The 26,375-nt window shown below is 42.1% G+C and overlaps 1 protein-coding gene across 10 annotated transcripts in view; it reads right to left on the bottom strand.

The window, feature by feature from the left end:
• The window catches only part of secisbp2 (SECIS binding protein 2), a 136,982-nt gene extending 120,379 nt beyond the window's left edge, over positions 1-16,603 (bottom strand). For 8 of the 10 annotated variants that reach the window (XR_011962700.1, XM_072586432.1, XM_072586407.1 and 5 more), the window contains exon 1: positions 16,343-16,603. Coding sequence is in view for 7 of the 10 variants with exons in the window: in XM_072586432.1 (XP_072442533.1) it covers positions 16,343-16,375 (33 nt within the window). In the remaining 3 variants the exon portion in view is untranslated. Of the gene's footprint in view, positions 1-9,263; positions 9,414-16,342 lie in introns of all 10 variants that reach the window. The other 2 variants (XM_072586450.1, XM_072586459.1) reach the window with 1 other exon arrangement.
• Positions 16,604-26,375: the final 9,772 nt, after the last annotated feature.

The following is a 26,375-nucleotide window of genomic DNA, read 5'->3' as shown; positions in this document are numbered from 1 at the left end:
TTAATACACTGAGTGGTGACGTCACCTCATTTTATAAAACCTTAAGTTACAGAGTCATAGAGATGTACAGCATAGAAACAAACCTTTCAGTCTAACCCGTCCATGCCAATCAGATATCCCAACCCAACCTGCCAGCACCCAGCCCATATCCCTCCAAACCCTTCCTATTCATATACCCATCCAAATTCCTCTTAAATGTTGTAATTGTACTAGCCTCCACCACATCCTCTGGCAGCTCATTCCAGACACATAGCACCCTCTGCGTGAAAACGTTGCCCCTTCGGTCTCTTTTAGATCTTTTCCCTCTCACCCTAAACCTATGCCCTCTAGTTCTGGACTCCCCAACCCCAGGGAAAAGACTTCGTCTATTTATCCTATCCATGCCCCTCAGTTTTGTAAACCTCGACAAGGTCACCCCTCAGCCTCCGACGCTCCAGGGAAAACAGCCCCAGCCTGTTCAGCCTCTCCCTGTAGCTCAGGTGCTCCAACCCTGGCAACATCCTTGTAAATCTTTTCTGAACCCTGTCAAGTTTCACATCTTTCCGATAGGAAGGAGACCAGAATTGCACGCAATATTCCAACAGTGACCTAACCAATGTCCTGTACAGCCGCTACATGACCTCCCAACTCCTGTACTCAATACTCTGACCAATAAGGGAAAGCATACCAAATGCCTTCTTGACTATCCTATCTGCCTGCGACTCCACTTTCAAAGGAGCTATGAACGTGCACTCCAAGGTCTCTTTGTTCAGCAACACTCCCTAGGACCTTACCATTGAGTGTATAGGTCCTGCTAAGATTTGCTTTCCCAAAATGCAGCACCCTGTACTTATCGGAATTAAACTCCATCTGCCACTTCTCAGTCATATCTCGAGAATGTGACTTTAAAGGAAGTTCTGGGATTTACATATTAATGAACTGAAACCTGCAATGCATTCTAAAAGATGAAAGACTTAACAGCAGTCTAGGTTTGTTCAATATATCATTTTGATTGCATGACACTGATCTTTTCCTATAAATTCTGTGTCTTATGATCCTGCCCCATTACTTAGCTATTGAAAGAGGAATGCTCTGAAAGCTAGTGCTTCCAAACAAACCTGTTGGACTGTACCTGGTGTTGTGTGATTTTTAAACTTTGTCCACCCCAGTCCGACACTGGCACCTCCACATCATATTTCCTATGTCAGTGTCTTTGAAAGATTTGCTTTTACATAGTAACTTTCAGGTCAACCCAAAAATGCTTCAGCCAAATGAAGTGCTTTTTGAAGCTTTGTTCTACTGTATACAAAATACTACAGTAACTACAGTTCAAAAGCACTTTATTGCCTGTAAAGCAGTTTGATACATATTGAAAGACACTGCATAAAGCTATCCATAATTCAGCACTCAATGTGTTCATTAAAAAAATGGCAGCAAAGCAAAAATGCGCCGAATGCAAAATCGCCAAAATAAGGGAAAGTTACATTCCAAAATATTTAACTAGTCCAAAGGTCTTTCCATAACTTTCCTCCCTGGAGGACTTGCAGGAGGGAGCAAAGAAATCAGGAAAAGAACTGGTGAGAAGAAGGGAGCAAGAGTAACTGCAAGTGACTGGGAACAAGAAAATCAGGAGAAGCAATGGTCAGAAGGGATTGTTCATGGACTATTTATCGTTCATCCCAAACAGGCCTGCAGAAACTGGTGGTGAGCAACCTTCCTGAACCACTGCATTCTTTATGGGGCAGGGACACCTATAGTGTGGTTTGTAAGGGAGATTTAGGATTTCAATCCGGTGATGCAGTTCCAACTCAGAAGTGAATGCAGGTTAAAAGGAAATTTGGAGATGGTGTTGATTTTTGAGAAGATTTGTAGCTCAGGTTGAGGTTCTGGATGTAGGTTTGCTCACTGAGTTGGAATGTTCATTTCGTGTTGTTTCGTCACCCTACGAGGTAACATCTTCAGTGGGCCTCCGGGTGAAGCACTGCTGATAATTCCTGCTTTCTGTGTCTGGGTTTCTTTGCGTTGGTGATGTCATTTGCTTTTTCTCAGGGGGTGGTAGATGGGGTCCAACTTGATGTGTTTGTTGATAGAGTTCTGGGTTGGAATGCCATGCTTCTAAGAATTCTCATGCATGGCTCTCTTTTGGCTGGTCCTAGGATGGATTTGTTGTCCCAGTCAAAGTGGGGTCCTTCCTTATCTGTATGTAAGGATACTAGTGAGAGAGAGTATGTCGTTTTTGTGGCTAGTTGGCATTCATGTATCCTGGAGGCTAATTTTCTGCCTGTTTGTCCAATGTGGTGTTTGTTATAGTTCTTGCACGATATTTTGTAAATGACATTAGTTTTGTTTGTTGTCTGTATAGGGTCTTTAAAACAGCAGCTAAAGAACTTGAGTGTATTGGTGGGTTTGTGGGCAACCATGATGCCAAGGGGTCCGAGTAGTCTGGCAATCATTTCTGATGTAGGGGAGAGTGGCTAGGGTTTCTGGATGCGTTTTATCTGCTTGTTTGGGTTTGTTGCTGAGAAATTTTTTTTTAAAAAAAAGTAAAAAACTCAAAAAAAAAAAATCGGCAGACTGTGTTCATTGGGTACCCATTCTTTTTGGATACACAATATAGGTGATCTTCCTCTGCTCTGCATAGTTCCTCTGTGCTATAGGGTGTATTGGCTTGTTGAAATAATGTTCTGGTGCAGCTTCATTTGTGGATGTTGGGATGATCGCTTCAACCCAAAATTCACAAACTAGGAGCCCCCCTCAGACCCATAGTCTCGCTACCTGAAACAGCAACTTACAGATTGGTGTAGCTCCTTGGCCAAAGACTAAAACACTTAATAGAAGACTCATGCCACTCCATGCACTCCACTCAAGAGTTCCTGAAGACCAAAGACACTAAGATAGAAGAGGATGAAATAATGGCTTCCTTTGATGTAACAGCCTGTGACATCAATCACCATTAACCTGGCAAAGGAAACACTGACTACACTATTAGAAAGCCCAAAGACACACACCAAAACACCACTAACTTCATTAGCAAGGACAATATAGTCAAGCTGTTAGACCTATGCCTTACCACACACTTCACCTTCAACAACAAAACCTACAGACAAACCAACGGAACATCCATGGGATCTCAGATATCAGGGTTCTTAGCAGAGGCAGCAATGCAGAGACTCAAACAAACAGCTCTGCCAACCACCCAACCCAAACTTTGGATCCGCTACGTTGACGACATCTCATCACTGAATGAAACAAATTAGAGGAAACCTTCAAGATCAATAATACCCTTACTGGTATAAAATTCACTAAAGAGGAGGAAAACATCAACAAACTGCCATTCCCAGATGTCACAGTAGAATGAACAGCTAATGGGGAACTTCAAACCAGCGTCTACAGAAAGACAACATATACAGACCAAATATTAAACTACAGAAGCAATCATCCCAACATCCACAATTGAAGCTGCATCAGAGCATTATTTCAACGAGTCAACATACACTGCAGCACAGAGGAAAAAAAATCACCTATACCGTATATTCAGAAAGAATGGGTACCTAATGAACACAGTCCAGCAGTTTCTCAGCAACAAACCCAAACAAGCAGATAAAAACACATCCAGAAACCCTAGCCACTTTTCCCTACAAAGACATCTCAGAAATGACTGCCAGACTACTCAGACCCCTTGGCATCATGGTTGCCCACAAACCCACCAATACACCAAAACAGCAGCTAAAGAACTTGAAAGACTCTATACAGACAACAAGCAAACTTCATTTACAAAATATCGTGCAAGAACTGTAACAAATACCACACTGGACAAACAGGCAGAAAACTAGCCACCAGGATACATGACCCCCTCTCACTAGTATCCTTACATACGGATGAGAAAGGACACCACTTCGACTGGGACAACACATCCATCCTAGGACAAGCCAAACAGAGACATGCACGAGAATTCCTAGAAGCCCGGAGGGCCACTGAAGGTGTTATCTAGTAGGGTGACGAAACGTCTGGAAATGAACCTTTTGTTTTTCTTCTGAACTCAGGAAGTCCACATGCAGCAGCAACTTCTGAAACAGGAAGTCAATGCATTAACGTCATTTAATATATGCAGACTAGACCCTGCTGCTGGTGATAGCACACAATGCCTCACCAATATCCAGTTTTGAGTTGCTAGACTATTTACAATCTACCCCATTTAGCATGGTAGTAGTGCCACACAACATGGGAGGGTATACTCAATGCGAAGACATTGCAGTGGTCACTGCTACCAACACTACCATGGACAGATGCATCTGCAGCTGGAAAATTGATGAGGAATGGGTTAAGTTAGCTTCTCCATGCTGTTGGTTCCTTCACCAACTGCCACAGATCCAGTTTAGCAATTATGTACTGTAAAACCCAATCAACCTAGTCAGTCGTGGTACTATTGAGCCAGTCTTGATGGTGCAATCTGTGCCTGTGTCACCCAGAGTGCTAGCTCCAAAAGCTGTTCACCGTGGAGGAGTACTGGTTCTTAATCTAAAGGGAAAGGGGTAGGTGGTAACTTGCAGAAGGTTTCCTTGCCCATGCATGTCCTGATACCATAAAATTTTATGGGGTGCACAATCAAAGTCAGGGACTTTCACAGCTACACATTCCTGCTTGTATATCAACAGGCTGAGATCTGTGGTGGGTTTGTCCTGACAATGGGACAGGATGTATCCAGAGATGGTGATATCTGGGATATTGCCTACAAGATTCAATTCTGCTACAGCTATGTTAGTCTGCAGAACAGTTCTCCCCAGTTTTTACACATACCTCCAAAACATTGGTTATTTGGAGTTTGCAGGGTCAATAAGGATGGACATGCTGTTGCCACTTCTGATGCTTAGATTAATGCGGTAATCTATCTAGTTTAAGGCCTTATGGTCTTACCTGTCACGATTTGATACATCTCAGTGGTTTGCTCAGCCTTTTCAGAAGATACGTATGAGTCAACAACATGACGGTGCCCAGATTCTCACATAGGTCACGTTACCACTTAGAAAGACAAGCGCAGCAGATACTTGGAAACACCCATCACCTGCAAGTTCCACTTCAAGTCACACACTATCCTGACTTGGAGCTATTTCACCACAACTTCATAATCACTGGGTCAAAACCCTGGGACTATGTTCCAAACTGCATTGTGGGTGTACCTACACTATGAAAATTGCAGTGATTCAAGGAAGCAACTCACCACTATCCAGTCCAGAGCAGTTAGGGATGCTGGCATAACCAGTGACACATTCATCCTTTCCCATTCTGAAAATACTTTAGTAACAATTTGGGGGTTTACTACACAATTGACAAATGTTTAATGAGCTTTTAAATCAAAATTTAATTCAAATTTTACCAGTTGCTTCGGTGGGATTCAAACCTATATCCCAAACGCATTAATCTGAGCCTCTGGATTACTAGTCTAATGACATGACCACCATGGCATCGTCTCACTACATATCATTTCATAATATGTATCACGTTCAGCATCAAACAGATAAAATACCAAAACACCAAATATCCTCTTGAAACCCAGTTTTAAAACTATACACTGTCCAGACGTACATTCTGTACTGCGGGTTACAACCCATTGATCCAATAACCTCAGAAGAATGTTTTGTATTAATAGTTCCTCCTCCTCAAAAGACAATTAAATATGACATACAGATTCAAACTATCCTCACAACTCTTGCCCAAATTTGATCACGTGGCAACTTACCCCCTACCTAAAGTACAGGAACCAGTGTACTTAGTAGTAGAATATAACAAATTTCAATAATTCTCCTAACTTTTGAAGATAGAGTTAAAGCAAAATAATATTAATTTCCCTTCTAGGATTCTGTTCTACATACACTCTTCACTTGCGATTAACGGGTAATAGAAACATAGAAAATAGTAGCAGGAGTACATCGTTCAGTCCTTCAATCATGATCATGGCAGTTGATCCAACTTGATAGCCTGTTCCCACTTTCCCCTATATCCTTTAATCCCTTTAATTTCTTCTTGAAGTCATACAATTTTGGCCTCAAATGCTTCCTGCAATAGCATTTTCCACAGGCTTGCCACTCCCTGGGTAAAGGAATTTCTCCTCATCTCAGTCCTAAAATGGTTCACACTATAACCTTAGACTGTAGCCCCCAGTTTTTGACACCCTTACAATCAGTAACATCTTTCCTGCATCTACCCCATGCAGTACTGTTAGAATTTTGTAGGTTTCTATGAGATTCTTCCCCCAACCTCAATCTTGTGAACCTCGCTGAATACATTTCTAACGGATTCAACTTCTCATATCAGTCCCAACATTTAAGGGATCAGGCTGGGAAACCCTTGCCACACTCCCTCTATACCAAGAGCATCCTTCCTCAGATGGGAGACTAAAATTGCACATGATATTTCAGACGTAATCTCACCAAGGCCTGATATAATTGCAGCAAGACATCTTAATTCCTGTACTTGAATCCTCTTCCTGTGAGGGTCAACATACTATCAGCTTTATGCATCTGCATGCTTACCTTCAGCAATTAGCATATGGGTCCCATAGCACATTGCCCTCTCTATCTATAGTCAGATGATAATCTGCCTTCCTGTTTTTTCTACTAAAATGGCTCTGGCAAGAAAGTAAACCCGAAAATGTCATATGAAAATCATACTATAGTATTCATTCAAAATTAAGATCATGCAGAGGACCTTTAGGGCTTCATATAATTAAATACTTGTAAATATTGTAAAAGCATTTGGTTCGGTCTACATATTTAACTCTCAGTTTCTGGTCACTTGCTATTTCAATTTAGGTCTCAGCCTGATCTCTGTCTCTGTTATACTTCCTCTGTTCCAGTGAAGTGAAATACGTACTTGAGGTAGCACAACTTATCTTTCTAGTAGATATTTTGCAGCTGTCTAAGCCTAGCATGGCATTTAACAACTCAGGCACATCACTGATACCGCTGGTAGCACACGTTGCCAAAGTTGAATATATATGACAGCATTTCCTGAAAAGGAAGGACAGACATTTAAGGGGGCTTTGGGAGGAAATTGATTGATACTTAAGGTACTACCACACAAGTGCCACTGGATGTGTTTTCTTGGTATTGACCAGTTTCTTTCTCCCCTCCAATAACGTGGCTCACTAATACGACTTATGCTTTCTTTCTTATCTATTCCATTTAGGTGTCCACAGATACTGTGGCTACATAGCTTTTACTCACTACGCTTCTTGTTTACCACTCTTATCCTCTTTCTTTCTAATTGGTGTTCATCTATATAACACCTTGCAGTCCTGAAAATATTTTACAGAGTAGCATGGAGAAGAGTTCAATGTACAGAGTAATTAACTCAGGAATTTGGTGAGTCAGGAAAAGGTTCTGTTTTGGTCTTTAAAAAACAAGCAGTCCTAGAGCGAGAGACACTAAGATCAGAGAGTTGACGTCTCTAGATATGTTATTTAGGTGAGCAATCAGGTAATAAATATTGAGTTGGTGAGAATGCGGAGTGAAAGCCACAATCAGAGCAGTCATTATCTCACAGAATAATGGAACAAGCTTAATTGACCAAAAGATCTACTCTTTTGTTGCACTATCATTTTTCTCTAAACTCGGGAACTGTATAAGCAATGAATGCAAAGTGTTATACTAAATATATAGTTTAACTGGTTACATAACTTGTTATAATAATTACAAATAATCATATATAGAGTAAGATTTCAAAACTTGAAACCTTAAATCGGTTATAGAAAACACAGTAGAGGGAGCATTTGACAGCTATGGACACCAATGTGATCTGCTGCCAACCAAGTCTGCCTTCAGGATTTCCATCTTGATAAACTTTTGGCCCAGAGTTCATTAGCTCTGCTTCACATGCTTGCATACATCAAGCAAGAAGAAAGTTACTTGGACACTTTATTCCAGGAAGGATTCATACCCCCATACCCCTTAGGTATGTACTTCAGATTTGGTTAATAGTCAGAAAGGTAGCATTGGACCAACATTAAGCTTTTGTACTTATCCAACTGGGACATGGTTCTTGTAGCCTTTGTGAAAGGAAGGATGAGCAAACTGACCTCAGCCCCTTACAACATCGGGTTGTTAAAGTTGCAGGGTTGGGATGATAGCAAAATGGAACGTTGTCATTCTCCGAGTACTGTTTAGTTCTGAGGATAGATACTGTAATCTGCATCGAAGATTGAGAGCTTGGAAGGTCATATCGCTTGCCCAGTTAAGGATATTTTCTTAAGGCTAGAGAGGAATTTAGTTTTAAAGAGGAAGGATCTGGTTGCTGTAGTCCATGTGGGTCCCAGTAATAAAGGAAGACTAAGGAAAAAGTTCTGCAAGGGAAAATAAACAGCTACAGGGCTAAAGGTAAAAGTTTGACTCATAAAAAGGCAATAATCTCAAGATTGCTATCTGAACCACAAGATACCTGATAATTGAAAATTGAAGTGAGAGAAATGGGATTCAGTCATGGGGAACTGGCAAAACCCTGGAGAACGAGGGAGCTTCACCCTGGGTTGGCCTTCTCTACAGCCATTGTGCACCACTGTCCTGGCAGAGCAAACAACTAGGGTTTCTGAAAGTCTTCTAAACTAAAAATTTGGAGAAGGAATTGAGAGAAGGAAAATGATGAAGAGTAGCATTGTATATCGTTATAAACGGAGTATGACAAGTAGGAAACAGAGTGTACAAGTATGAGAATGCTCAGCAAATAGGTTCAGAGTAGGCAAAAAAAAGTTTAAAAACTCTTTATCTAAACACATGCAGCAGTTGTAACAAGAGATGAATTAATGACAAACAAATAATAGAGTATGATAGCCATTGCACTATTGCATGGTGACCAAAGCTAGGAACTGAATACTCGAGTGGAATTGACATTCACAAGGATAAGAGCAAAATGGAGGTAGGATAACTATTACAAAAGGAAATCACTACAGAAATGAAAACTGATCTTGAATGAAGAGATCAAGTTATTGAATCCGTTTACATAAAATTAAAAATAGGAAGGAAAAAAAGTCATTGGTGGGACTTTATATCCCCCCCCCCAAACCATAGCTACACTATTAGGCAGTGTATAAATCAAAAACATAATGCTAGCAAATGTACAGTTAAGGCCACAATTACATCAGCTGTGATATTTTTGAAAGGAAGAATCAGTTAGAAGGGCTGAATAAACTGCAATTTCTTATGTACGGACATGCATCAGGTGAAGCCTGATCAGATATTCTGCCACTTGATGCATTCAACAACAGATATCAAAAAATAAAGAGTTAAACATACCTTTTGCAATAACAATTAGTTCCTTTTGTTTGATTATTCCACTTTTTAAAAGCTGTCATCAATGCTTTCCTCCTCAGGCAGAAGCTGGCCACAGAAAAGCCTAGCAGGGAAGTTGGTGGAGCAGTAATGGCAGAAGTTTTGGTTTGTCATCTGGGAGGCACAGCAGAAATTCATCCCAAGGGAAAAAAGAACATAAAGGGGAGGATGAGGCAATGATGGCTGACAATTGACGTCAGAGACAGCATAAAAGCAAAAGAAAAATCAAACAACGTGTGAAGGTTCGTGGAAAGCCAGCGCACTAGGAAACCTTTAAAAGCCAGCAGAAGGTAACTAAAAAAAACAAATCAGGTGGGAGAAGGTGCAACATGAGGGTTCGCTAGCTAGTATTTTAAGAGAAGATTGCAAGAGTTTTTTTTCAAAAGATATCGAAGAGGTAAGAGACAGAGCAACATGAGTGGATATTGGCCCTCTGGAAAATGAGGATCGAGAAATTGTAACAAGGAACAAATAAACTGAATACAGGTCATTCTGCTATAACGCAACTGTTGCGTTCTTCTACAACCTCACGCTATAGAAAATGACACGATGGGAAACCTCTATAAAGAAATTGTGCTGTAGAACATTATAGAAAAATTGCTATTTTCCAAACAGCATCCACAATCCATCAATTGGGTTATACCAATGTGTGTTGATGAAATGCGCATTATACCAGAATAACCTGTAGGTACTTCGCATCAGTTTCCACGATGGAAGACACCAATAGCATACCAGAAATTCAAGAGTATAGGGGGGTAGAGATGAGTGTGGCACCCATTACTAAGATGATGGTGCTGGGGAAATTGAAAAGGTCTGAAGGTGGATAAGTCACATGGACCAGATGGACTACACTTAAAACATCTGAAGGAGAAGCTGGAGGAGGCATTGGTGGTGATCTTTCAGGAATCACTGGAGTCACAGAGGGTCCTACAGGACTGGAAAGTGGCTAAAATAAAACTTGTTCAAAAATGGAGGGAGGCAGAAGACAGGAAACTATAGGCCTGTTAGCCTGACCTCGGTCATTGGAAAGATTTTAAAGAGTTCCTTATTAAGGATGAGATTCTGGAATACTTGGCAATGAATGGTAAGTTAGGACTAAGTCAGCATGGCTTCATCAAGGGGAGGTCATGCATGAAAACTCTGTCAGAATTTTTTGAGGAGGTAATGAGCGAGTTAGACAATGGTGAGCCAGTGTATTTCCAGAAGACCTTTGAGATGCTGCTGTACAGGAGACTGCTAAAGAAAATAAGAGACCATTGTGTTAGGGGCGAGGTTCTGGCCTGGATACAGGACTGGTTGACCAGCAGAAGGCAGAGTGTAGACATAAAGGAGCCTTTTTCAGGATGGCAGCTGATGATGAATGGAGTTCCGCAGGAGTCAGTGTTGGGAACACAACCATTCATGTTATACATTAACAATTCTGGACGAAGGAACTGAAGGCATTGTTACTAGGTTGGCAGATGATGCAAAGATAGATGGAGGTAGTGTTGAGGAAGCAAGAAAGCTGCAGAAGGACTTGGATATGTCGATCAAATGGGCAAAGAAGCAGCAGTTGGAATAGTGTGGCCAATGTGTGAGGCTGTACATTTTAGTAGAAGGAATAGAGGTGTAGAATGTTTTCTAACTGGTGGGAAAAGGTTTGGAAATGGAAGCACAAAGGGACTTGGGTGTCCTAGTTCAGGATTTTCTTAAGGTTAACATGCAGTTTCAGCTGGCAGTTAGGAAGGCCAATGCAATGTTAGCATTCATTTCAGGACGGCTAGAAAAAAAGAGCAAAGATGTACGCGGAGGCTATACAAGGTAAGACGCATTTGGAATACTGTGAGCAGTTTTGGGTTCTTTATCAAGGCAAGATATGCTGGCATTAGAGGGTGTGCAGAGGATATTTAGAGTCAGAGATGTACAGCACAGAAACAGACCCATCGGTCCAACTTGTCCATGCTGACCAGATATCCCAACCTAATCGAGTCCCATTTGTATACAAGAATGAGTCTAGAGATGAAGGGCTTGAGGACGCTGGGTCTGTATTCAATGGAGATTAGAAGGAAGAGGGGAAATCTGATTGAAACTTATACAATGTTGCAAGGCCTGGATAGAGTAGACATAAGGAGGGAATAGGACTTAGGGGCACAGCCTCAACATGAAGGGATGACCTTTTCGACCGGAGATGAGGAATTTCTTCAGCCAGAGAACGGTGATTCTGTGGAACTCATTGCCGCAGAGGTCATAGAGTCAGAGAGAGATGTACGGTACAAGAATAGACCCTTCGGTCCAACTCGTCCACCCCAAACAGATATCCTACCTAATCTAGGTCCCATTTGCCAGCATTTGGCCCAAATAGCCCTAAACTCTTCCTATCTATATACACATCCAGTTGCCTTTTAAATGTTGTAATTGTATCAGTTTCCACCAATTCCTCTGGCAGCACATTCCATACACACACCACCCTCTGCGTGAAAACGTTGCCCCTTAGGTCCCTTTTAAATCTTTCCCCTCTTAGCCTAATCTTTTGCCCTCTAGTTCTAGACTCTCCAATCCCAGGGAAAATACCTTGTCTATTTACTCTTATCTATGTCCCCCATGATTTTATAAATCTCTATGTCACCCTCAGCTTCCAATGCTCCAGGGAAAATAGCCCCAGCCCATTCAGCCTCTCTGTGGAGGCCAAGTTATTGAGCACATTTAAAGATAGAAATAAATAGGTTCTTACTAAGCAGAGGATCAAATCAAAAGGAAGGGCAAAAGGCAGGTGTTTGGGGGTCAAGAAACATGTCAGCCATGATCAAATTATAGAGCGGACACAATAAATTAAACAGCCAAATTCTGTTCCCTTATCTTCTTGTCTTTTGGTCTCAGCCAATTCAAGCCATCAACTCTCCCATGTTGACAGACCTTCCATCCTTCCTGAATTTCTCCCTCAGTATTAGTATCCTCTACCATAAACTTGTGCTCCCCAGCACACTGACATTAGTCACATGACCTAACTACCCCCATCATGTTAATCACAGGTAAGGCCACATTGAATGTCATGGTATGCACCACAATATTTTGGCAGATATTCTTCTGCTCAACTATATCCTCAACTCAATTTCTACCTATGATGCCTTAAATTTGATTAAAAACCATCTCTTTTCTCATTCTGGTTATCACCTGGGATGCCACCTGGCCCTACTCCCTCAAGTGGAAATGATGCAGTCTTCAACTGATGTTGTTAATAACTGATTCATGCACAAAATTGGTTGGACTGAATAAAGTGCTGACATCTGCTCACTATTCCATGAATATCTGGCACATTTTCCTTATGACAAAAGATTTTTAAATTCCCCTTGATTTTCAATGTTATCAATCAGTGAATATCCTGCCATCACTGTTCTAGGAATTACAGCTGGCCAGAAACAAACTAGATCAAATATATAAAAACCATAACTCCAAGAATAGGTCAGTGACTGGGAATCACGTAGTGAGTAACTTACCTCCAAACTCATCAAAATCTACCCATCATCAACAAAGCACAAATCAGGATTGTGATGGAACACTCTCCACTTGCCTGGATGAATGCAATGTTCAAAAAACTTGACATTGTCCCAAACAAACCGAGTCCACTTAAATCAGAAACTATCCACCACCTTAAATATTCACTCCTCTCACAAATGCACTGTGGCATCGGTGCGTAATATCCTTAAGATACTCTGCACCACCTTCCAAATCCAAGACTTGTACAACCTGGAATAAGGCAGCAGCGGCATTCCCTGCCACTAGTTCCACCCCAAGTCACAAACTTCCCGGACTTGAAATATCCTTCATCATCAGGATCGAAATCCTTGAACTCTATTCCTAACAGCACCTTCAGTATTCCTAAACCACAGATTACTGCAGCTCAAAGTGGCTGATCACAACTTTTACGAGGGCAAGAGATGAACAAATACTAGTTTCACTGGCACCATCCACTTGAAAGGACATCTCACATCCCACCACTGAATTTAAAACATACATAACAGGTTTATTCAACACGCCTATTCTTGGTGAACCATAGGAGTTAGTGAGGACTGCAGATGCTAGAGATCAGAGCTGAAAATGTGTTAATGGAAAAGCGCAGCAGGTCAGGCAGCATCAAAGGAGCAGGAGAATCGATGTTTCGGGCATGATGTTTTCCAGCAACACATTTTCAGAACTACAGGAGTTCCCATTCATTAAAAATGATTTTTAAACCAAAATAATTTTTCCATACACCAGATGGATTTTGAAATTCCGGTCTTTGTTTTGGAATCCATCTGAAGCTCTACCTTGAGCTTCCTGCAACTCTGCTTGTTTCTAAAGGTTGTAATCAGTATTCCTCCAAACAAGGCATTTTTAAAAGCCCCAATCTCAATTGGTGCATTAATATGACCCTGCCTTCAAATGAAATGGATAGGGGATTGGCTATCTAACAGAAGACACAGAATTGGGATTAGGGAGGTATTTTCAGGATGGTAGCTTGTGACTACTGGACAACCAGAGGCCACTATTATTTACATTATATATTAATAACTTGGATTAGAAGAGTTCATGTACAAGTTTATAGCTGACACAAATAGATGAGAAGGCAAGTGGTGAGGATGACACAAAGAATCTGTAGAGGGATATTGATATTGTAAGTAAATTGACAAAAACCTGGCAGATAGAATAGTAACGTGGTGAAAGGTGGTTTTGCTCATTGGCAGGAAGAATCCAGGAGCTGAATATTATTAAATGGAAGACGACTGAAGAAAGCAGCACGGTGGTTCAGTGGTTTGCACTGCTGCCTCACAGCGACAGGGTCCCAGGTTCGATTCCTGCCCTGGGTGACCATCTGTCGAGTTTGCACATTCTCCCTATGTCTGCGTGGGTTTCCTTGTGCAGGCCAGGTGCATTGGCTATGAAGGGCTTTTGCCTGAAACGTCGATTTCGCTGCTCGTTGGATGCTGCCTGAACTACTGTGCTCTTCTAGCACCACTAATCCAGTATTTGCTTTCCAGCACCTGCAGTCATTGTTTTTACCTCAGTGTTAGGTGCATTAGTCAGAGGGAAATGGGTCTGGGTGGGTTACTCTTCGGAGGGTCAGTGTGGACTGGTTGTGCCGAAGGGCCTGTTTTCACACTGTAGGGAATCTAATCTAAAAGAAGAGCAATTTGGACATCATTGTGCATGAATCAAGGTTCAGGAGGTAATATGGAATATTGCTTTTTGTTTCACAGAATGGAGTCCAAAAATAGGGAGGTTTTGATACAATTGTATAAGGCATTAGTCAAACCACAACCAAAATACCGTGAACAGTTTTGGGCACCTGATCTGAGGACAGAAACACCAGCAGTGGAGGCAATCCAGAAATGGTTCCCAAAGCCAATATCAGATATGGAGCGACTGACTCAAATGAGGAGAAGTTGAGTTTGTTGGGCCTGTACTCATTGGAATTTAAAAGGAAAGGCAACCTTATTAAATGATACAAGGTGCTTAGATAACTTAGCAGAATGGTGGATTCCGCTTGTGGGGGAGTCTAAGAGTAGAGGACATAATCTCAGAAAAAAAGTCACACATTTAGACAGACGAGGGGAAATTTATTTTGAAGGCAGTGGAATTATTTATCACAGTGGGCTGTTCAGGTTCAGTCATTAAGAATATTTAAGAGATACAGATTTTTGGTCAGTAAATGGGTTGAGGGTTGAGGGTTGGGGGGGGAAGGGGGGGGGAGGGAAGGGGGGGGGAGGGAAGGGGGGGGGGGGAGGGGGGGGGAGAAGGGGGGGGGGGGAGGGGGGGGGGAAAGGTAGGAAAAGTTGTGTTGAGGATTATCAGATCAACCATGATCTCATGGAATGGTGGAGCTGACTTGATGGGCTGAATAGCCTACAACTTGCTCCCATGTTTTACGGTTTTGTTCAACAATCAATTTACTCATTGAAACTATTTCATAAGCATTCCCAATTTGAATATTTATGGAAAGTTTGCAGGCCAGATGAAGCTTGGTTGCAGTTCATTTCACCTTCTAATTTTAAACAGGAACCATGTTTCCATCCGCAACCTGTCAAACCTGTTCTTTATTCTCCAAAGCCCACTCCACCCAACTTTGTGTTTAGATGTACAACATGTGAGGTTTTATTTTGAGAAATTTCTGCAGTTTATCCACTTTTCTGTAATTCTCGTGCAAATATCCTTGGACTGAAATACTTAGTCTAGTTTGAGTCTCAGTGCTTTAATCCATTCCTTCTTCCTGAAACATTCCCTGCTTCCTTGGGCTCATGTTGACAGGAATCTTTGAAATAGGAGTTCACAAACAAAACTTTTAACTGATAATTAACACTAGCCTTAATAACAGTGATGATAAAAACCTCAGTTACATCGTAGGGTCCTTAAAATGTATTAAATAAAACACGGTATGATAGGTAATAACCTGCAGCACATGATTTAAAGACCCGAAATCCATTCGGTTGCGCTGTTGGAAACAGATAACATAATAACGGCCGAACGTGGTTAACTATATTCGGGAAAGCAAGCAGCATTTCGCAAATGTTTGTATTAAATCGGTCATCAATCGTACTATTTTTAAAGGACGTTAAGTTCAAGGTTTATGCAAAACAAACAGCATAATATAGAACTATTTCACGGGCTTTAAATGCGGTGGGAGAGCATGGTATGATAAAGGCATCATGTAAACAGAAATTTACAAAACGATGGATTGCTGAGCGCAATCTACAGAATAAGGCCGCCCCCAAGACCCTAATTTGGTTGAAGAAATTTGAAAAGCCGAATGAACAGAAAGAGGAAGCAGCGATCGGAGATATTCTGATCCCTAGCTCTGAGCCAGACAGGTGGGGCCATTTGGTTTCTCTCAGGCCACTATGGCAGCCTGTCAGGACAGGCCTCAACTGGCACTGCCTGTAAAACCCCCCCCGGGAGGGCAGACAGCGGTTCTCCTCCCCAGCTCTCGGAGGGTGTCATAATGGGAGCCCTCTTTGTGGGCTTCAAGCCACCGAGCAGGCTTTCACCCTCTGACTGTGTTCCCTCCACCCCCTCCCCGCCAGCACATTTACCTTTGCTGCGGCTGCGCTGCCCCCCTCGGCCATGCCTCTCCCAAACTGCCGTTCCAAGGCGCCGCTGTCACAACATCAACAACCGCCTCACGACGGCAGCCCGCACGGCCCAGTGACCTGACCCGACGGGACAAACAATCCCAAAGTCAGAAATAGACCTCGAAGCCGCTTCTTCCATTAACTTAATGACATTTTACAAAACGGAGAGCTTTTCCTGCCAGCCAACTACACATGCTGTCGCGTGTTTTTAAGTTTCTGCACACCCAATGAGCGTTTACAAACAATTGTATTATGCGGAAGGTTATTGGGACCCGCCTCCATTCATCCATTCCCAAGAGTGTAACGTACAGTCTCTTCACAAACATTTGCCAAATTTTATCGCCCTCTTGTCGATTCTTCACTGTTTCAAAATTAAGTTCTTGACATCAATGCTAAATGACGATTTAAACGTTAGAAACTCTGTGCCCACACACACCATGGGTGCTGGGGAAAAATAAGCACTACCGCAGTTAGGCGGTAGTGTGGGGGATAAGATAAAAAAAACAGGAATGCCCCTTCACTGTTTGATCACAAAAAAAATCAGGAGTTGTTTTGTGAAGGGCACTGCTTAAAAAAAGAAAAAGAAAAGAAACTCTGTGCCTGTGCTGGAGTGTCAGTTTAATGTTCAAGGTTTTATTTTTCTCCATACCTGCAACAATATTACATAAATTTAATATTGCATAACTCTTAAGATCACCCTACACACGTTAGTTGGGGATTTTAACCACAGGGCAGGTAAGTTTACGATCAATCCCGCCTTTCAAGGCTGAAAACCCCAATCTCGTGTGCTTCCTTTATTGTAATTTGAACCATATGATACTCTACTATATTATCAGCTTCATGGAATATTTCTGCACCGCTCCAGTGTTTGGCCAATATTGTTCACAGCACCCAAAATACAATCTAATAATACTACGAAGTTGGATATGCCCTTCCCTGATTTATATTCTGCTTTGATATTATCATAGTTGCCGTCTTAACCACTGCTCTGCATTAATCAGACGTATTTGTCAATCAGTCCCAAGCTCTTATACGACCATAATACCATGGGACATAGGAGTCTGCTCCACCATTCAATCATGGCTGATAAGTTTCTCAACCCCATTCTCCTGCTTTCTTCCTGTAACCCTTGATTCACAAGAACCTATGTATCTCAGTCCTAAACATACTCAATGACCTCGGCTCCATAGCCTTCTGTGGCAAAGAATTCCACAGATTCATCACTCTCTGGCTGAAGAAGTTTCTCCTTACCTCTGTTCTACAAGATCTTCCCTTTACTCTAAGACCCTTTACCCTTGGGTCCTAGTCTCTCCTCCCATAAGAGACATCTTACCAACATCTACGCTGTCGAAATCAGTCAGTATTCCATATGCTTCAATTAGATATACCCTCATCCTTCCAAACTCCATCGAGTGTAAACCCAGAGTCCTCAAACATTCCCCATATGTTAAGCTTTTCATTTCCTGGGACCATTCTCTTGAACCTCCACTGAACATGCTCATCCTTCGTGAGATATGGGCTCAAAGCCTGGCACAATACTGCAAATGTGGTCTGACCAGAGCTTTATAGAGCCTCAGAAATATACTCCTGCTTTTATTTTCAAGTCCTGTGAAAATAAATGCCATTGTTGCATTAGCCTTCCTAACTACTGACTCAACCCGCAAGTTTACCTTGAAAGAATCCTGTCCAGAACTCCCAAGTGTCTTTGCACTTCAGCCTTCTGAATTTTCTCCCCAATTAGAAAATATTCCATGCCTCTATTCTTCCTACTTGCGTGCATGACCTCACTTTGTACTCCATCTGCCACTTCTTTGCCCACTCTCCTAACTTATCAAAATCCTTCTGCTGCCTCCCCACCTCATCAATGCTACCAGTCCCTCTACCTATATTTGTATTGTCTAAAAACTTAGCCAGAATGCCCTCAGTTCCTTCATCTAGATTGTTAATGCACAAAGTGAAAAGTTGTGGACCCTTATGGAACACCACGTTTCACTAGCTGCCATCCATAGAAGGATGTTTTTATGCCGATTCTCTGCTTTCTGCCAGAATGCCATGCTTCTATCCATGCTAGCACCTTGCCTCTGACACCATGTGTCCTTATCATACTCAGTAGCCTCCTGTGAGGCACCTTGTCAAAAGCCTTCATGAGGTCCAGGTTGATAACATCCATTGGCTCTCCTTGATCTAACCTGCTCATTACTTCCTCAAAGAATTCTACCAGATTTGTCAGGCGTGACCTTCACTTGATGAAACCATGCTGAATTTGTTCTATTTTACTATACATAGAACATAGAACAGTACAGTACAGAACAGGCCCTTCAGCCCACGATGTTGTGCCGACCACTGATCCTCATGTATGCACTCTCAAATTTCTGTGACAAGTACACTTCCAAGTATTCAGAAATCTCACCTTTCACAATGGATTCCTGGACCTTACCCACAACTGAGGCTTTAGCACAGTTCATGGAAAATGAATGTCACCAGATGTACATTTTCCCAAAACCTTTGATTACCAAATGTAAATTTCATTTTGTACTGTACACCGTAATTGAGAATTTAAAAAGAAATGTTTCCTTTCCTACTGTTTGAAATCCAACTATGTATACATTATGGAATAACCAGCAAATCTTGCACATATCGAAACAACAAGCAATGGTAACTTATTGGACCAGTAATCCAGAAGTTTGGTCAAATAGAGAATGAGTATGCAAATTTCAATTCAATTGTGAAAATACGCAAATTAAGCAGTTTGAATGTTACAAACAAAACAAAATTGTTAACTAATGATCTTTAGGGAAGGAAACAGACCATCCTTCTCTGATTTGACCCATATGTGATTTCAGTTCTCCACCAATGTGTCTGAAATGGGCTAACAAACAATTTAGTTGCATCAAACTGCGAAAAAGGCCCACTTTCACCCAGAGTAACCATATTGAATAAAAGAAAATAAAGGAACCTTGGAATGTGGAACTAGGTGAAGAAGTGCTAGTGACCAGTCCCAGATCCTAGATTTTTAGCACTGGCCATGCCTGGAATGAGGACTTCTGGTGGTGGGAGTTTAGATTAGATTAGATTAGATTACTTACAGTGTGGAAACAGGCCCTTCGGCCCAACAAGTCCACACCGACCCGCCGAAGCGTAACCCACCCATACCCCTACATCTCCATCTACCCCTTACCTAACACTACGGGCAATTTAGCATAGCCAATTCACCTGACTTGCACATCTTTGGACTGTGGGAGGAAACCGGAGCACCCGGAGGAAACCCACGCAGACACGGGGAGAACGTGCAAACTCCACACAGTCAGTCGCCTGAGGCGGGAAATGAACCCGGGTCTCCCAAGTTCTGGAGCTTGGATTCTTAGTGGTGGCAGTGCCTTGGAGCAGGGACTTCCGGCGGCAGTAGGCCGGGAGACTGGATTCTTGGCAGTGGAAGTGCCCGGAGCAGGGACTCATGGCAGCGGTAAGTCTGGAGTCTAGTCTCTTGACAGCGATGATGAGGCAGCAGTACAGTGGTATCCTGGGGCATCAGCATTATTGTTGCTTTTCCAGAAGAGGACTCCTTGAGACCCACCTTGCAGAGACCTTGCAAAAGTTCTGAAGTGATGCTTGAGAACCAAATTTGAGCAGAAGATGAACTCTTATTTAAGTAATTTCCCTTTATCTTTATTGTAACTCAAAATGGTGCCAGATTGTGGTGACAAAATACTTTTCACTGTATCTTCAAGATATATGTGACAATAAGTCATTCAATCATAAGAGCAGAGATATTTCTGTTAATATTACGTGTTGGAATTGTGGATAATTTCAATATGTACAAACTGTTTTTGGAGCTGAAATATTATCAATTCTCTCTGGTCAACTCAGACTCCCAGAGTCTTCCCATTTGATCTCACAACTGAGAAACCTGAGGTTAAGTCTTCGACAGACTGCCCCAAAATTAGGGTGAAAAGATGTTCCTTAAGGAACATGAAACAGACCAAATAAGAGACAATTGGTCACTCAAGAACAACTCTTGTCTACATCACTGGCAGTAATGGCTACAATAAGAAGGGCTTACTGGTGTCTGGGACACTTAGTGTGGGCTAGTGCTAGAGTAACTGTCAATTTTCTAAAAGCATCTTGACAATCCCTCTGACCACACCATAATTTTCTTTCTTTGCCAGAGGGATAAATTATCAAGCATCTAGGAATGCAGTACAATTACTGAGTCCACCTATTGCCTAGGTTATCAGTTGAGGTATTGTAGAGGCCAAAGAGTATGATTGTATTTTGGTATAGACTATCCAGGTGGCAAACTGCGGGTTTATGTTGTTCTGGAAATAATGAATACTTCCCAATTTCTTTTTAAATCTGTTTGCTGCGATAGGCTGAGTGGTTCACACCATTAAATAACAAAGGGGAATGAATGCCAGCCTTGCCAGTAATATTGACATCCTAAGAATGAACTAATTTCATGTATCTTTTTCATGGAAAACGTTTATTCGGCCCAACAAGTCCACAACCCTCCAAAGAATATCGCACCGCAAACCCATTCCCCTACCCTTTAGAGTCATAGAGATGTACAGCACGGAAACAGAACCTTCGGTCCAACTCTCCATGCCGACCAGATTTCCCAACCCAATCTAATCCCACCTACCAGCACCCGGCCCATATCCCTCCAAACCCTTCCTATTCATATACCTATCCAGATGCCTCTTAAATGTTGCAATTGTACCAGCCTCCACCACTGCCCCTGGCAGCTCATTCCATACAGGTACCACCCCCTGCATGAAAAGGTTGCCCCTTAGGTCTCTTTTATATCTTTCCCCTCTCACCCTAAACCTATGCCTTCTAGTTCTGGACTTCCCAACCCCAGGGAAAAGACATCGTCTATTTATCCTATCCATACCCCTCATGATTTTATAAACCTCTATAAGGTCACCCTTGAGCTCCGAGGCTCCAGAGAAAACAGCCCTATGCCCTCTAGTTCTAGACTCCCCCACCCCAGGGTCTTTGTCTATTTATCCTATCCATGCCCCTCATGATTTTATAAACCTCTAAGGTCACCCCCCACCCTCCAACATTCCAGGGAAAACAGCCCAGCCTATTCAACCTCTCCCTATAGCTCAAATCCTCCAACCCTGGCAACACCCTTGTAAATCTTTTCTGAACCCTTTCTAGTTTCACAACATCTTTCCGATAGGAAGGAGACCGGAATTGCATGCAATATTCCAAAAGTGGCCTAACCAATGTCCTGTACAGACGCAACATGACCTCCCAACTCCTGTCGTCAATACTCTGACCAATAAAGAAAAGCATACCAAACGCCTTCTTCACTATCCTATTACTCTACATTTCCCCTGACTAATGCACTTAACCTCCACATCCCTGAACACTATGGGCAATTTAGCACGACATATACTATACATCTTTGGACTGTGGGAGGAAACCGGAGCACCTGGAGAAAACCCACACAGACACGGGGAGAATGCACAAAATTCTCACAGTCACCCAAAGCTGGAATCCAATCTGGGTCTCTGGTGCCGTGAGGCAGCAGTGCCAATCACTAAACCACCATGCTGGTGAGAAATCTAAAATGAGAGGGCATGATATGAAAGTTAGAGTGAAGATTTGCTTGCTGAGCTGAAAGGTTCATTTCCAAATTCGCTAGGTTAGAGTGAAGTCAGGAAGCACTTTTTAAGCCCCAAGTGTTCACATAGTTGGAACTCTCTACCCCCAGAAGGGTGTGGATCTTAGACCTTTTTTTAAGTTGAGATCCAATGGTTTTTGTGTCAGGTAAGGTTATTTGGGATATGGATCTAAGGCAGGTAAATACAATCAAGGTATATATCATCGTTCGGGATTACTCGCTAACAAATATGATTGTCTACCGAGGAATTTCATGTCATTGGTCATGAGTTCTGCAGGTCCTTGCATGTCTCATGAGCCTGATCCTACAGCCCCATTTCTGACTATAGATGTAGTACAGGTAGATGTTTCCAGGAGTTGGAAATGGTCCTTCGAATTCTTGGCTCCAGTTCCTTTTCTGTAATTCTCCTTGCTGACAGATGTTCGCAAAGAATTGTGTCCCAGTTGGACTGTGGTAACTATTGCTCGAGGTGAAAACAGAAACTGATCAGCTGCTCTGAGTGGAGGCAGGCAACAAATTAGTATATATAAGCTACATATCATCTGTGATTTAGTTGAATAGCTATTAGATCATTGCTGAACAGACAAGGGACTAAATGACATACTCCTGTTTCTATGTAGAACTGAGAAGGTAGAATTCAATCAATACTGAACTTAGCAGTTAGAAAATTGTCAATGTCAAACTACTAAGGGTGATAAGAACAACTATAGTATCCGCAATACTAAGTGGGTGATTCAACTAGTAAAAACTCACCAAATTGTTGAGAATATTTAGTCTTTCATTTTCTATTCAATCGCTGCAGTGTCAACATGCCCCGTGTCCTTCTTATATCTCAGTCCACAGGTACTACATTCTGTGACCACTCGCTATTGCTTCCCCAACTTTTAATATGTTAAAATGCCACACAGCATGGAAACAGACCTTTCAGTCCAACCCATCCAGGATGACCAGATATCCCAACCCAATCTGGTCCCACCTGCCAGCACCCGGCCCATATCCCTCCAAACCCTTCCTATTCATATACCCATACAAATGCCTCTTAAATATTGCAATTGTACCCGCCTCCACCACTTCCTCTGGCAGCTCATTCCATACACGCACCACCGTGTGTGTGAAAACATTGCCCCTTAGGTCTCTTTTATATCTTTCCCCTCTCACCCTAAACCTATGCCCTCTACTTCTGGACTCCCCAACCCAAGGGAAAAGACTTTGCCTATTTATCCTATCCATGCCCCGCCCCTCATAATTTATAAACCTCTGTAAGGTCACCTCTCAGCCTCCAACGCTCCAGGGAAAACAGCCCCAGACTGTTCAGCCTTTCCCTATAGCTCAAATCCTCCAACCCTGGCAACATCCTTGTAAATCTTTTCTGAACCCTTTCAAGTTTCACAACTTCCTTCTGAAAAGAACGAGACGAGAATTGCATGCAACATTCCAACAGTGGCATAACAGAGTCCTGTATGACTCTATGGCTGGAGCTCTTTGTCAAGTCACTTCAATTAATAAGATGGCTTTGATACATCTGCACAAAAACCATTGCATGCTGTGGCAGATTATTGTGGGATCATTAACACCACCTCTAATGCAACGAGTTACAATAGCTCTTCTTTTGTTCAAAACTAGCTGGTTAAGAGTTTACACGTGGTGGTTCCCTTGTATTGGCTTGACTGGAATACTTATAGTGCAAGCCATCTGATATTCTAGAAGACTGATGCAAGTTTTGTTACTTGATTAGTGATCAAAATTTTCCAGAAATTATCAATTGGCTGCAGCCATGTCAAAGTGTATTTTTAAAATGTAGATTTTTAAAAATATTTCATACCAGTGTTGCTGGGAGTATTGCTGAACAAAAAAAAAAGCCTTGGAGTGCAGGTTCATAGGTCCTTGAAAGTGGAGTTTCAGATAGGATAGTGAAGGTGTTTAGTATGCTTTCCTTTATTGATCAGAGCATTGAGTATAGGAGTTTGAGAGGACATTGGTTAGGATATTTTTAGAATACTGTGTGCAATTCTGGTCTCTCTCCTACCAAAAAAAAAATGTGGTGAAACTTGAAAGGGTTCAGAAAAGACACGGATGGTGCCAGAGTTGAAGGGTTTGAGCTATAGGAAGATGCTGGGGCTGTTTTCCCTTAAGTGTGAATGGAAGTGTGAAGGCTAATGGGTGACTTTATAGAGGTTTATAAAATCATGAGGGGCACGGATAAGGTTAATAGCCAAGGTCTTTTCCCTGCGTTGGAAGCCCAGAGCTAGAGGACATTGGATTAAGGCAAGGAGGGAGATGACGTAAGGAGCAACTTTTTCCTCAGAGTGGTGCATTAATGGAATGAGCAGCTAGAGGAAGTGGCAGAGGCTGGTACAATTATATTTAAAAGGCATCTGGATGGGTACATTAATAAGAAGGGTTGAGGGGGATTTGGGCCAAGTGCTGTCAAATGGGACTAGATTAAATTTAAGATATCTGACTGGCCTGGATGTGTTGGACTGAAGGGTCTGTTTCTATGCTGTACATCTTTATGACATTAATGACTTGGTGATTTTTAGTCACATGTGAAAGGTGAATTTACAGTCTTTATCAGAAATATTTGCTCAACTTTGGGAAACAGGTTTGGTGATAAACCTGGCGATAAGTGAATTTGCCAAAGCCCAAGTCATGTTTCTGGGCCATGTTGTCAGACATGGACACGGCCCCACTGAATAGGAAGACAAAAGTTTGATTAGATTAGATTACTTACAGTGTGGAAACAGGCCCTTCGGCCCAACAAGTCCACACCGCCCCGCCAAAGCACAACCCACCCATACCCCTACATCTACCCCTTACCTAACACTAGGGGCAATTTTAGCATGGCCAATTCACCTGACCTGCACATCTTTGTGACTGTGGGAGGAAACCGGAGCACCCGGAGGAAACCCACGCAGACACGGGGAGAACGTGCAAACTCCACACAGTTAGTCGCCTGAGGCGGGAATTGAACCCGGGTCTCTTGCGCTGTGAGGCAGCAGTGCTAACCACTGTGCCACCGTGCCGCCCACTCTGACACTGATGAGAGTAATACTACAATTTGTGACTGAGTGCTAAAATTCAGCATAAATTTCTGATTAAAACCCAGTGTGGCTGATCCACTCACTGAATTAAAGGCAAGTAGTTTCAGCGAACAGCAGACTATCAAAAGCATTTGATTGTCTCAAAGATATGTTAACAACCTCCCATAATAACCACTTAATTACACAAAACCATTCAAGGAGGCAATTGATGAGTGTTAGGTGTTGTATTTACACAGTGAGGTGAGAAGACCTACTGGATATTTCTCCAGGAAACATTCATCTGCAGAAATATTTTGACTACCGAGGATGGGTTGGCATTGCAACATTTATGTCACCAGTAATGTGTCTAGGACAGTCATATATACACACGCACACACACACACACACACTCATAACCCAATAAAGTTTGAGAAATTTAATGAAAAAGATTTCAGACTGTTTAGATGGAGCTTACTGCTGCAGCCATTCAAAAATTGCATGTGGCAGTACAGAAAACATTTGCTGACACATCAAGTGTTGGATGAACAAACAAGGTGTTCAGTGGCAGAAGTAACCAAACTAAAATAGAATGTAGTAGTGTATGTTTGCATGTTATAATTAGTCTATGTATTGTAGTGCACTAACAAGGTAAGACAAAAAGGGATTTAAAATTTAAAGTAAGCCATCTTTGATAAAAAGAATCCTATCAATGTACAAAGGGTGAGTTTGAGATGCTGCAGGAATTGGAAAAGCTCTTCAGTGATGTTCCTGTATCAAGTTGGTTGGGGTTTCAAATTAAGGTATTCAAAATTCCATTTTGTTGATTTACATTTCAACTGTAATATCGCACTAAGTCTGCTTTGCATAAAACAGTAAACTGGCTAGCTGCAGTCATCTGGGCAACTTTACAATATTAGGAGGACGAGGAAGAGGACAGAGAGGGGGAGGGAGCTGGCCTGGACCCTAACAAATGCAATATACATCTGCTATTTCAGGCAAGGAATTTTTACCAGTTTAAATCAAGACAGTGCGTCAGTTCATAAAAAAGATGCTAATCTCGTTGCCACACCTGAAGGTTGTGCAGGCTTTTGAGAGGGTACAGAAACAAATATCACTGATGTTGTCAGGTTGTAAGAATTCTAATGATTTTTATTGATGAGGGTATTAGCTAGAGAGGAAGATTTGTCCAAGTGGAAAGTCAAACCAAGCTTGTCCAAAAGGACAACCTTCTAGAAGCTTGCAAAATTCAGGGACAGAATGGATAGTCGGTCTCTGTCCTTCACCCCCTCCCTTAAGATTAAAACAGAAAATCTTTTTGAACAGATAAAGTCCAGCAATCCAA

This window comes from Chiloscyllium punctatum, chromosome 2, assembly GCF_047496795.1.
Source record: "Chiloscyllium punctatum isolate Juve2018m chromosome 2, sChiPun1.3, whole genome shotgun sequence".
Lineage (NCBI taxonomy): Eukaryota > Metazoa > Chordata > Chondrichthyes > Orectolobiformes > Hemiscylliidae > Chiloscyllium > Chiloscyllium punctatum.
This window is presented reverse-complemented; position numbering and strand designations above follow the sequence as displayed.